Source organism: Rosa rugosa, chromosome 1 (assembly GCF_958449725.1).
Source record: "Rosa rugosa chromosome 1, drRosRugo1.1, whole genome shotgun sequence".
Lineage (NCBI taxonomy): Eukaryota > Viridiplantae > Streptophyta > Magnoliopsida > Rosales > Rosaceae > Rosa > Rosa rugosa.
In genome coordinates this window covers 27233806-27245917 of record NC_084820.1, presented here as the reverse complement: position 1 = coordinate 27245917, position 12112 = coordinate 27233806, and the positions used below count along the sequence as shown (strand labels likewise).

General features: G+C 40.7%; 1 protein-coding gene across 1 annotated transcript; it reads left to right on the top strand.

Moving 5' to 3' along the window:
- The first annotated feature begins 7161 nt into the window (after nucleotides 1–7161).
- LOC133728591 (protein NODULATION SIGNALING PATHWAY 2-like) lies at nucleotides 7162–9117 on the top strand. The gene has a single exon (XM_062156010.1). The coding sequence runs from the start codon at nucleotides 7347–7349 to the stop codon at nucleotides 8838–8840; it is 1494 nt and encodes a 497-aa protein (XP_062011994.1). The 5' UTR covers nucleotides 7162–7346; the 3' UTR covers nucleotides 8841–9117.
- Nucleotides 9118–12112: the final 2995 nt, after the last annotated feature.

Genomic DNA, 12112 nt, shown 5'->3' with positions numbered 1-12112 from the left:
TAGAAATGACCATACACTTCTTCACATTCTGGGGTTCGACATGTCTAGGGGATGCAAATACAGTGACACATTAGAAAATGTTGTTAAAAAACTTCTTTTAAAGAATGTGTTTAGTTAGATGAGACTCTTACTATTATTTAATATATTTTTATCGAGAACCATGGAATCAAGTTTTTATGTCCATATATCTAATATATAATTTAAATTCAAGAAATGAAAAATGACTACACTTTTTCCAACAAAATGTTTTGGCTCATTTAATTACTGTAGGGTTGTCAAAAGGTGCGAATTGGCTGATCATGCTATTGGTACAAGCTCCAACTCGAAAAGGCAAGAGCTAGTTATTTTTTAATTTTCTTTGTTAAGGTTCTAAGCTTGTGTGAGTCTGAATGAAGTTCTATGAGTCTTCTATGACGTTTCTAGTCTCTTGTTTGTACCACAATTGCATGATTGGCAAGTGATGGCAAGTTGAATGATTTCATTTCCGTAGAGCAGTAGGTTTGCTCATTCTTGAATAGGCTTGCTTAAATGTGAGCGTCCCAGATTCCCAGTGATCTTAATGGTTTTCTTTACCTTAGGTAGGTAGTTCAAATTTTCTTGCCGGATTTCTTATGTAAGTTTTTGTAGGTACTCTAGTTTTTAACTGTTGATCTAATGAATTCAACTTCTATTTTTTTTTTTTTTAAAAGTGCGAATTGGATGCCTGTGTTAAAGAATGAAAAGAAGTCTCATTTAAGAATTGACAAAATAAAATACAACCTATATGTTGATGCCTTAATACTACTAACTGCACCACCGAGTCATTTTAATTAAAATCTTACACCTAGACTTAGTGACAAAGAGGGTTAAGTTTGAAACAATATGATACAAAACCAATTGAATAATGCTAGGTAAACTACTTTTTTGGATATCACATGCATCACACTTTATGTGGCAGCTGATGTGGTAGAATTAAGTCATTTAATGAAATTCTGTGATAGGTTGGACTTTTTGTCACATGAGTTACCATATAATGTGCGATGCAGGTGATATCCAAAAATGTGGTTCAATTAGCATTACTCAAACTAATTACTAGCTGTTGGGGAACTACATATGCCACATTTGTTTTTTTTTTTTTTTTTTTTTTTCACACTAGACTCCTTTTTATTACCGATCTGCTCATTAGTCATTATAAGTGAGACAAGTAATAGATGAATAAATTTGACAAGACAATGTAAACATGTGGTGCGTCTAAGACGTGATTGAAACAAATAAATGAATATTGATTACGTTAAATAGTGGATAAATGTGACCCCATGTAGTTAACTATTAACTAACATTTCTCTACACATGCTCTGCATGTAGAAGTATTTTTCTTTTCAGAACAAATAAAATAAAATAAAAGATAATGGATGAAAACAGTTATTGCAGAGAGAAGTTAGTGGGAGAAAAAAGTGGAATTTGTGGAATTTGCGTAGGGCGGCTCGGTCGAGGCTGGGTTCCAGGAGGTGGCTGGATCTTCGATTTCGTTGCAGAGATCTGGATCTGATTACTCCGGTGAGCTGGGTTTTGACGTCGGCCGGGTTCTGGGTCGGTTGGCTTTGTGGTGTGGCGGTGTTGTGGCGCTGTGATGCGCAACGGCGACGGTTCAGTGCAAGGTGGCGGGTTGATGGTGGTGCGCTCTGGTGGCTTGCCTGGTGGACGGTGGAGCTGGTTGGTGGTGGTGTACGGGAGTTGGGCTGGGCCTTACTGTCAGGGCCATGCTGCTTGGACTTTTACTTCTTGTTTTTTGTTGTTGTTTTTATTGTTTTTGTTTGCAGTGTGTTGTTTACTGTTGTTTGTTGTTTAGTTGGTTTGCGCATTTTGCGAGCAATAAGTCCCTACATTTGGCGTGTAGGGCATGTCGGGCCTCGTGCCTGTGGGTGCACTCTCAGTGCCTTGTCTGCTCTAGGTAGGAGGCGAGTTCCTTGCGTTGTCAAATGGTCGCTGCCTCCTAGTGGCAGGATGAGACTTCGTGCCACTGGATGTAGATTCCAGTGGCAACATGATAGGAGAGCTGTGAGGATGGACATTATGCTTAGCTGTATAAGAGTTGCAGATCTAGTTATCTTTTCGTTGTGTCACCGCTGGGAAGCAAATAGAACCGTCTGGAGCGAGTTCTTTGCTAGTTGGTGTGGTTTTGAATACAATTGTTTAGTAGAGTCGTCACTGGATCTCTTTTCAGGATGTACTCTAGGTTCTTATTGTAATCTGGGGTTTAGGCTCAATGTCCCCCCCTTGTATTTGACAGTTTCATTTATGGAGACTTGAGGGCAGCCGCATCGGCCCTTATTTCAAAAAAAAAAATATATATATATAATTTGCAATTGTCATAATGGCCCTTGTGATTTAATTAATTCTCAAAGGTTGTTAAGGTTTTAGGGTCATTTCTGTCAAAATTTTTGATTTTGACTAACAAAGCCTCTTCTCTTAATAATAGTATAGATTAATACAACACCGAAATTATATAAAACAAAACGACCTAAGAAATACTAAAAATCGCTCTGCAGTAGTTACTAAGAAAAAGAAACGGTTTCGTGCTTGGAGTTTTGGAGGTTGTGTTGCTCCGTCCGGCGGCCCGCCCCTGTGATGGTGTCGTCGGACTTGTAGATGTCGTAGGTATCAGTTGTCATCCCACAAGTAAAGGCCCGATTCTGAGTGGCGGCGGGGACAAGAAGGAGCGGTGCTGGAGCACTATGTTTTGGCAGCCATGTCTGCAACCACCAAAGCGGGTCACCGAGGCCGGCACCCCACTCTTCCCGGGACTTTGGCGGTCTGGTGCAGGGTGGCGTTCCGGATCTACCTGGTTACTGGGCACCATGGCGGACCACCGTGTTTGGAGATCTTTGGCCTTCATGGTTCAACGCCGGTGTTCACAAGACCACCGCTTGGTGTGGCCACTGATGCCGGTCGCGGATCGTTAGCGGTGTGGCTCGTCATTGGCGGTCATCCGTCTCAGAGGGCACGGGAGGGAGACAACTGCCAAGTCCGGGTTGTGGACCCGTCCTACGAGTTTTGGCCTCTCTTGTGGCTATGGACCTGTCAGGCGGGTTTGGGCCACTCCTGTGGGTTTGGGCCTTTGCTTGTGGTTCTGTCCTAGGTATTATGTTTTCCTATTATTAGGTTTCAATTGTAGGTTTATTTTAACTACAATAAATCCTTTCCGACTCTTGGTAAGGACATGTGGACTTTGTCCATGTCTGCATTCTCAGTATGCCTTGTCTGCCTTAGCGAGGCGGCGGATCATGCATTAGTTGCAACCTCCTGCTGGTAGGATGAAACGACGTCTCGTTGGTTTTATTTCCGATCGGCAGCATATTGGGAAAGCTGCTTAATTATTTATTGGTACTATGGCACTGCTAACTTTCCGATATGCCACTGTTATTGTAAAGCAAATGGAGTAGTCGGTATGACACTTTTTGCTATCAGGTGCATGTTTGAATACATTGTAGATATAGAGACTCCTGTTATTATTCGGGAGGTTCTCTTGATGCGTATTGTAATAAGGGGTTTAGACATCATGTCCCCCCCTATGTATTCATCCGTTTCATTAGTAAAGGCCTGAGGGCAGCCGCACAACCCTTATTTAAAAAAATAAAATAAAACAAAACGACCTCTTTTACTTCTAATAGGGAGCATTATCTAAGATAATTCGGTGCAATTAAAGATCAACTTAACCACTTCTGTACTTATTACATCGTTTAGAGAAATTAATCGTACTTAACAAAATTTTAGAGAGCTCTCGAAAATTCGAAGCTCCATATATTGAAACCTAGGGTTTCGTGTAGCAGAGCGACGACGTCGGGTTCGATCCTGCCGGCCAGAGGATGTCTTAAGGCGTCGTTCTAGTCTGGTACGTGGACAGCGGCAAAGATTTTGTTCCGGTGCTGGATTTGAAGGCAAGGGTGACGTTAGGTCTGGTTTTGCGACATTGGTTGTTGTAATCGGAGGGCATCGAGTTGTAAGACAGTGGTGCGTGAGGCTGCGTCGACCTGGTTTTCTGTGGAGGCGCGAAGCGCTTGTCGGGGCTTCGTGTTAGGATATCCTCTTCCTTAGCTTGCAGGTGATCCCAAGTTAAATACAAGGTGGTCTCTTTCAGGCTATCTTGATGGGGGAAGGCTGTGGACGGCCACCAGAGCGGTGATGGGCAGAGCCTTCATCTTCCGAAAGGTCAGAACCGGTCGATTTGGAGGTGGGAGGTGAAGGGTTTAGTTAGTGGGCTTTTGGGCCTTTACCGATCTGGGCTGCAGATGCAAGTTGGTGAACTGGGCCTAGTTGGTTCAGTTCCCCTTTCCTCCAACACTTGGGTTGGGTTTGGTTTTGCGAGTTCTGGGAGGTGGTTTTTCCTGCTCTTTACCCTCGACTATTCCTCAAATGTTTCTGTAGCTGTGTTGAGTGTTGCGACATACACCATGAAGGTCTTAGGCGTCAAGATGTTCAATCTAGTGGTTCCATTTTAAGCCTGTGTAGGGTTAGAGAGTTTTTCATTTTTGCATTTTGTTTAGGGGTCACACTTACCCAATTTCAGCCTAAAAATTGGCCACTTACTCCACTAAGAGTTTTTTACTCCCATTTACCCAATCTAACATCTATTGACAGTATTGCCCTCATTTTAATTAATAACTACTCCCCTCAGCCTCTCTCTCTCTCTCTCTCTCTCTCTCTCTCTCTCATCTCATTCATGGCGAAATTGAATCGCTCCGTCAGAACCAGTCTCGCCGGTGGACACAACATGAAGAACCCGAACACGTGGCCGTCGCCTTTGGCCTCAATCTTCGATTGGCAGCGTGCTGGCTCAGTGCCCGTCGCCGCAAAGACCAGAGACCACGGCAGAGTTGAGGTCCTGAGTCGCCGGAACGGGATCAGAATCAGTGAGGATCGGAAGTAATGCTGGAGAGGTAGCCGGAGTTCTAATTCGAGTCCGGGTCGGGTCTGAGATCAAGTTCGTTTCCGAGGGGTGAGAAGGCGGAAGTGGAAAATGAAGACGAGGGTCGCGGCCCAGTTCTCCAACCTAAGCCGGTCGCATCTTCCGCCGCCCAATCCGATCACGACCTCGAAACCGCCGTCGGGGAAGCACCGGCGAAAAAACGAGCTGGCCTCACACTCCGGTGGGTGCCCAGAGCACTTTTTTTTTTTGGTATACTGTGAGCTCCGAGAATGGGGAAGGAAAAAAAAGAAAAAAAAAGTGAACGTGTACAATTGAACATATAAATTGATCAATTGTGTCTGTAGTGTATTCATTTTGGTTTTGGGAGTTTATGCAATTCACTTGAGGGCGATAATATGATTATTGGAGGGAAGTAATATGATTATTGGAGGCAATAATATGATTATTGGGAGGCAATAATATGATTGTTGGGGGGGGGGCAATAATATGGTTACTGGGTATTATTAGGAGGTAATAAATTAAGACGCCGGGATCTGGTAGCCGGATTCGGGATTCGGGATTCCGGTGACCAGTCGCCAGAGTCCGTCACTGGAGTCCGTGGCCGGCCATTGGTCACTGGAGTCCGGCAAGGTCTCCGATGACTTCTCTCTCTAAGTGACAAATAAGGAAAGGGCAAAATTGTCCCAAAAATAAATAAAAAGGAATAAAAAAAAACTTAATTGGGTATTAGGGAAATGATCTCATAGAGTGTTTGGGTAAGTGAGGTTAATTAACCCCAAAATTGGGTAAATGATCATTTTCCCTTTTGTTTATGCAGTTCCTTTAGGATTTTAGTTTTTTTTTTAGAATTTCAGTTTTGAATTTTAGTCATTTTATTTGAGCATTGATTTGTAATATGAGGGGTCTTCGGACCTCTCAAGCTTGACCGAGTGAGGTCGTATGATTTTAATATCAATGAATCAATCTTCCATTGCCCTAAAAAAAACTTAACCACTTCTACCAGACTACCACCCCCTTGAATTTTGCAGCTTGCTTCGCCATTTGATTGCAATACAATTCATAGAGATAAAACTATAGATACAAATCTCTAAACCCAACATACGTGGAACCTACATGCACTAAAAGCACAGATCCTCTTCCGAAATCAAAAGATGCGGTTGAACATATTACTTGTGGCAAGTTGCAACCCAACATGCAATTGTTTTCTTGTTTGACATTTGTAATTTTGTTGATTATCTCAATAAGGAAAAGACCACCCTTTAAAAATTTAAGTTTGGGGTCCATGTATGTTCAGATTCTTAAATAATGCAAAATTTACAAATATGTAATGGACCTCTCAGTAATTAAATTACTTGTTAATTAATCATCACCAGGTGCTGCTGTGGTCACCATTACAGTTGCTTAATTATAGGGTTTTTAACAGCAAACTCTGCATGGAAGAAATATCTTCGTCCCGATCTTTCTTGCAAACAACACCATAAACGCCAAACCAAATGTTCCGATCTACTAAATAGGTGCTAATAATGTTCTGATCTCAACATCTTTATTTTCTATTTGAATTTTTGACATGAACAGAGATGAAAGCCACAACCTACAGTTTCATGTGCTTAGACAAGTTATAAGCTTTATAATATGCTTCTGGGTTCTGTCCTTACTCTTGCTCATTTCATCATCTTCTTTGTTTGCTTCCATCTCGTGAAAATATAAACCAAAGCAATTAAATTTTGATTGGACTTGTTCTAGATCCAGAATTCCAGATTTGTCACCCCCATGTCATGCACTTAGGATATTCTTTTCTTCTTATTATGATATCCGTGCATGAAGCTTCCTCTGATTTGCTGCTTACATTTGGATCGAGTTTAGAGTTGCGCTGATAAACAACTTGACTTGTTTATTTAACTTAATTTTCTTACGTATATAGTTTATCGCCTAGGGTTTAGCTCTTGAACAGCTTTTCCTATCTATAGATCTAATCCGATTTCTAAGGTGTGTTGGAGTGAGGATAATATTAGGATAGCTGACCTTCTTCAAAATGTCCAAGTCACATTAAACCCTAAACAACAGTGCGCACATGGGGGGTCATACACATTTTTTTTTTCTTTCTGATTTTTAATATGAACTGCTCTTTACTCATCAAAGAAACCAGACTTACTACAATGTGTTAGACTTAAAGAGAAGCAGTAAATAAATTGCCCCATATATTAAATATCTTCTGATCGATATAGAGTCATCAAGGTTGATAATTTGTTATTTTTTAATCGAATTTGTTACATCAGAAAACCCTTAGAAAAAGTTAGAAGTTAAAACAACATGAGTCCATTTTGTCCTACCCATCTGTGCTCCCAAAGCTTGGCAATAAGCGAAACTATATATAAAGGACTAATACTCTGATGATCTGCATAAGCCGTTCCAAGCTACTATTTTCCGATATATATATGCAATGGAAGTTGAGCTCATTGATCACCCATTCAACCCCAGCTACGACCTCTATGACTGTAGCTTTGAATCTGATTCTTCCTTCCAAACATCAGATTTATTTACTCCTTGTACCACCAATGTCGATCAAAACTCGAACCACGAGTGCCTCAACAGATTGCTCCAAATAGAATCACAGCTCATGGACATAGACTCGTCTATCAGCAGTGGAAGTGATGTAATCGGTCTTGATGGTGTTGTTGATAGTGAATTCGCTTCTTACATGAGTGAAGAAGCACCAGAAAATGTCCATGTTTCGACAGAAGGCAATTCCCTTTTGAAGGAGATTCAGATAGATTTGCTGGAAGAGAGCTGCTTAACTGAACTTTTATTCGCAGGAGCTGAAGCTGTTGAGGCACAGAACTGGGTTTTTGCTTCAAATATAATCGCAAAGCTCAACACTCTTCTATCCGGTAGCGAAAATGGAGACAACTCGTTCAACAAATTGGCCACGTTCTTCACTCAAGGTCTTCATTACAAGACCATTAACTCTATTGAAGTTCCCCATGAGCCAGCTGTTTCTAGAAACACAGACACAATGTCTTCATTTCAGATGCTCCAAGAGCTCTCTCCTTTTGTTAAGTTTGCGCATTTCACTGCCAACCAAGCGATTCTCGAGGCCACACAAGAGGATGAGGACATTCATGTCATTGACTTTGACATCATGGAGGGTAGCCAGTGGCCTTCATTGATGGTTGACCTTGCAATGAGGAAAGGTCGTCGCTGTGCTTCTCTCAAGGTAACCGCCATCACAGTTGACCAGCAAAGCGCCGCTCTTGCTCAACAAACTGGAAGAAGGCTTAAAGAGTTCTCAGAGTCTATCAATTTGTTATTTATTTTTGATCAGATGATGATGGCCACAGAAGAAGATTTTGCTAAAATCGAAGTTGTTGCTGATGCAGTAGTAGCCAATTGCATGATTCACCAGCTTCACATGCCTAACAGAAGTATCTCAATAGTGAAGGCCTTCTTGGGTGGCATGAGCAAATTATCACCTAAACTCATTGTCCTAGTACAAGAAGAGTTGTTCAACTTTTCCAAAATGCCATCAATGGTCTTTGCAGAGTTCTTCTCGGAGGCTCTCCATCACTACAATTCGCTTTGCCACTCTCTTGTAACTAGTTTTAGTGGTGAGTATAAAATGGGGTTAAGACAGATAGAGAAAGAGGTTTTGGGGATCAAGATTTTAGAAAGTGTCAGGCAGTTCCCATGTGAGAAGGAGGATAGAATGTTGTGGGAAGATTGTTTTGCTTCGTTGAAGGGCTTCAAGTCTATCCCTTTAAGTTCTTGTAATGTTTCTCAAGCAAAATACTTGGTGAGTCTTTTCAATAGGGGATATTGGGTGCAGCATGAGAAGGGCAGGTTAGCTTTGTGTTGGAAATCAAGACCTTTGACAACAGCTTCCATTTGGGTGCCCTTAACTTACAAAATCAAGGAAAACTATGTCAACCCCTTTTGATTTGTGTTGCTAAACTTGTGCAAGGTTTGTAATTTTGTATTGGTGCCTAAAACTGCCACTAGTCCCCCTTTTTCTTTCTACGCTGTTATATTGCACTGCATTTTAGCTCCTGTGACAGAAGCATGGTGGGGTGGCGGAGGCAAAAATCAAATACTGAGTTAATCATATTATTTCATTCAACCGTCGTAGCTTTAATTTCGATCCTACCTATTCCTGAAGGTTCCTGATCATCCTCTCTATTCCTTTAATTTCTTGACTTTTTATTTTTGTTTTTAATTCTACCAAAATGTTCCCATCATTCAGAGCAATATGGTACGTAATTTAGAGATTTCGGCAGATGTTGGTTTAGATTATCACTTGGTTATTTATTTAGTTAATTTGTTCACTTATTGTGCCGAGGAACTTTCTGGATCGAGTTGCATGTTTTAGGGTCATCACTTCGATTCTGTCATTGTTTAGTTACATTAACGATTGGTGACCAACTGATATTTATAGGTTGTTCCTTCATCCACGTCCCCAGTAAAAGGCTGAGATCAGCATAAAGGCCAGGGTTCATTACTCTTTGCATTGTGAATGCAGAAAGGCCGTTGCCATGTGAGAGTAGGTTTGTCGCTGATGCTTGTTCTGAACCAATATATATATATTTAAGCTTACAATTACTGTATTTTTGTTCTTTCCAAAGATGTTGATAGTTTGATGTAAAACCATAATTACATGCTCACAACATATGCACAACAATCATAAAAGGATTAAGGCTTACCTTCAGCAATAACAGACATGGATTCCATCTTATGCAACTGCTTAACTCGATCACTGAATGTGGTCTTCTGTTACTTACCAACTTGCTTCTCAATGGACAGAACTTATGCAATAGTCGTGGTAGTAATCAGGGACCAATTCATCTGTATATATATGAGACTTAAACCTCAAGAAGCTTCCCATTAAAGCATTCCTTGTCGGTTTAGGTTTCACGGTTAGATTCCTAATGTATCACAACTTGTAGCCTTTCTTGTAGACTAAGCAATGGATTACTATCCTTAATGAATTGATACACTACTTCATTAAGTCACTAGTATTGATTCACTGTTTGTATCCATGTTAAACTAGGATTGATATTAAGCTAATCATCAATTACTTTATGATGATATGTGTTATGTCCATATTTGATCTTACAATCTCCCCCTTGGACTCACACATATCATGCTCGATGATTTGCACCAGAGAACATCAAAACCTACTTAACTTACTGAAGTGCGCGCCAGATAACAAACTCAAATTGAAAATCCATTCCAACATGGTCAGATCACAGTTACTTATGCAGAGCAAGAAACAGTATACATTTTAACAAAAATGCAGAGTTTCAAAACCACTAACACAAGCTTCTACAATCCACATATGTTCAACTAGAAGTGATACAATATATGTTAATGTGTATCAACAAGTAAACATATATTAGGTCCTACTTTATGTTTCTAAAACTAGAAACTCAAGCAAATTCACTGAACACTGATGGCTTAAAAATATTGCTTGAACCTTAACATCATGCTTCACATGATTTAAGCCATCTGATAGCAAGTATAACTTTAAACACAAAATCGATAATTTTCAGAACATTCAACAAAAACTGCAGCAATAACCAAAATCTGAAAATACCTCAAAATTTATTAATAATAAAATCTGTCATTACAAATAAGTTGTGATAAATAAAGTCAAAAGATCACAACTAAAAAATACAAGAACTCAAAAACCTTAGAAATTTAAATTGCTCCAACTGGATTAACTCTCTACTGAACCTAAGCATCTAGATTAGCTAAAACTCCAATGCTGGCTGTATGTTTCTGGAATGCTGCTACTGACAAGGCCTTGGTGAAGGGGTCTGCTAGCTGTGAATTCGTGTCAATGCTCAAAACAGCTATCTCACCATGCTTAACCCTTTCTCTAACACTGTAATACTTTAAATCAATGTGTTTAGAATTATTTGATCTTTTACTGTTCTTGCTAAAGAAAACTGCTGCTTCATTATCACAATAAATCACAAGTGTGCCTGCCACAATGTGACTTAACACTTTAGTCTGCATCAAGAAATTCCTGATCCAAAGTCCTTCACACACAGTTTCATATACTGCAATAAATTCAGCTTGCATGGTGGAGGTTGAAACTAGAGTTTGCTTCATGGTTTTCCAAGCAACTGCACCTCCTGCTAGCATGTACACGTATCCACAAGTTGACTTCTTGGAGTCTGGATAATTCCCTGCGAAATCAGAATCTGAAAATCCAACAAGTTTCAGATCCTCCACTTGCCTATAAACTAGCATATTGTTTGGCTCCAATTTTGCTGCAGCTGGTCAACAGTCTCTTTTCTTGCGCGGGCGTGCCAGCACCGTTCGGGTGCAGTCGTCGGGGGTGTCCCTTGACCTGACTTCTTTCAAGCAATTGTGGACGAGGAGAGCACCAACCTCGTCGTGGGATTCTTTGTGCCTCGTGGCGAGGACTTTTGCTGAGCTTCTTGAAAATCACAATCGATACTCGATGTTGTAGATCGAGCAGAGCGAGAACCACTGGGAAGTGAGGAGAACTTGCTAAAGCGTGACTTTAGCTTGGCTGGGTTGCTAGGGCGTTACCCTTGCTTGGCTGGTTCTGTAACCGTTGTGGTCGCGGCACTACCGTCGGCTCCCGAGGAGACTAGGACCGAAGCACGTTGACAGAGGGTTTGGTGGCACTGAAAGTCGGCTTCTGAGAAGACTAGGACTAAGAGTGTGATCACCGGTAAAAGAAAGAGAAGGAGAGGAGTTGCTCTTAGAGAGGTTGCTCTAGAGAGAACTTAGATCATCTTAGAGATGTTTTGATGTTGTGTTGTGAATGTGTCTCTTAGAATGAGAGGAGAAGGTGTTTATATAGGGAAGAAAAAGAAGAGTGAAATGATGAGTGGAAGAAAAATAATGAAAGTAGATCTAAGTTCACTTGTAAAATATGGAAAAGATAGAGAAAAGATGAAATGAAAGCAAAGCATGAAGGTGCAACAACATGGAAGTGGTGATGATCTATTAAAGAGATTGTAGAAGAAAAATATATCCAAGGAAAAAGAGAAAAGCATCTAGCTTTCTTCATGTGGGTAGGAAACATGAACATGTGAATATTGAGCTGGTTTTAGGTCAGTTTCTGCCCCTTTATTCCTTCAATTATTTGTCCAACAAGACTTCATTATATGCCTTCGACTTCTTCATATGAAATGTTCCACTATGAGTGTAGATCATCCTGACAAATTTTCAGAT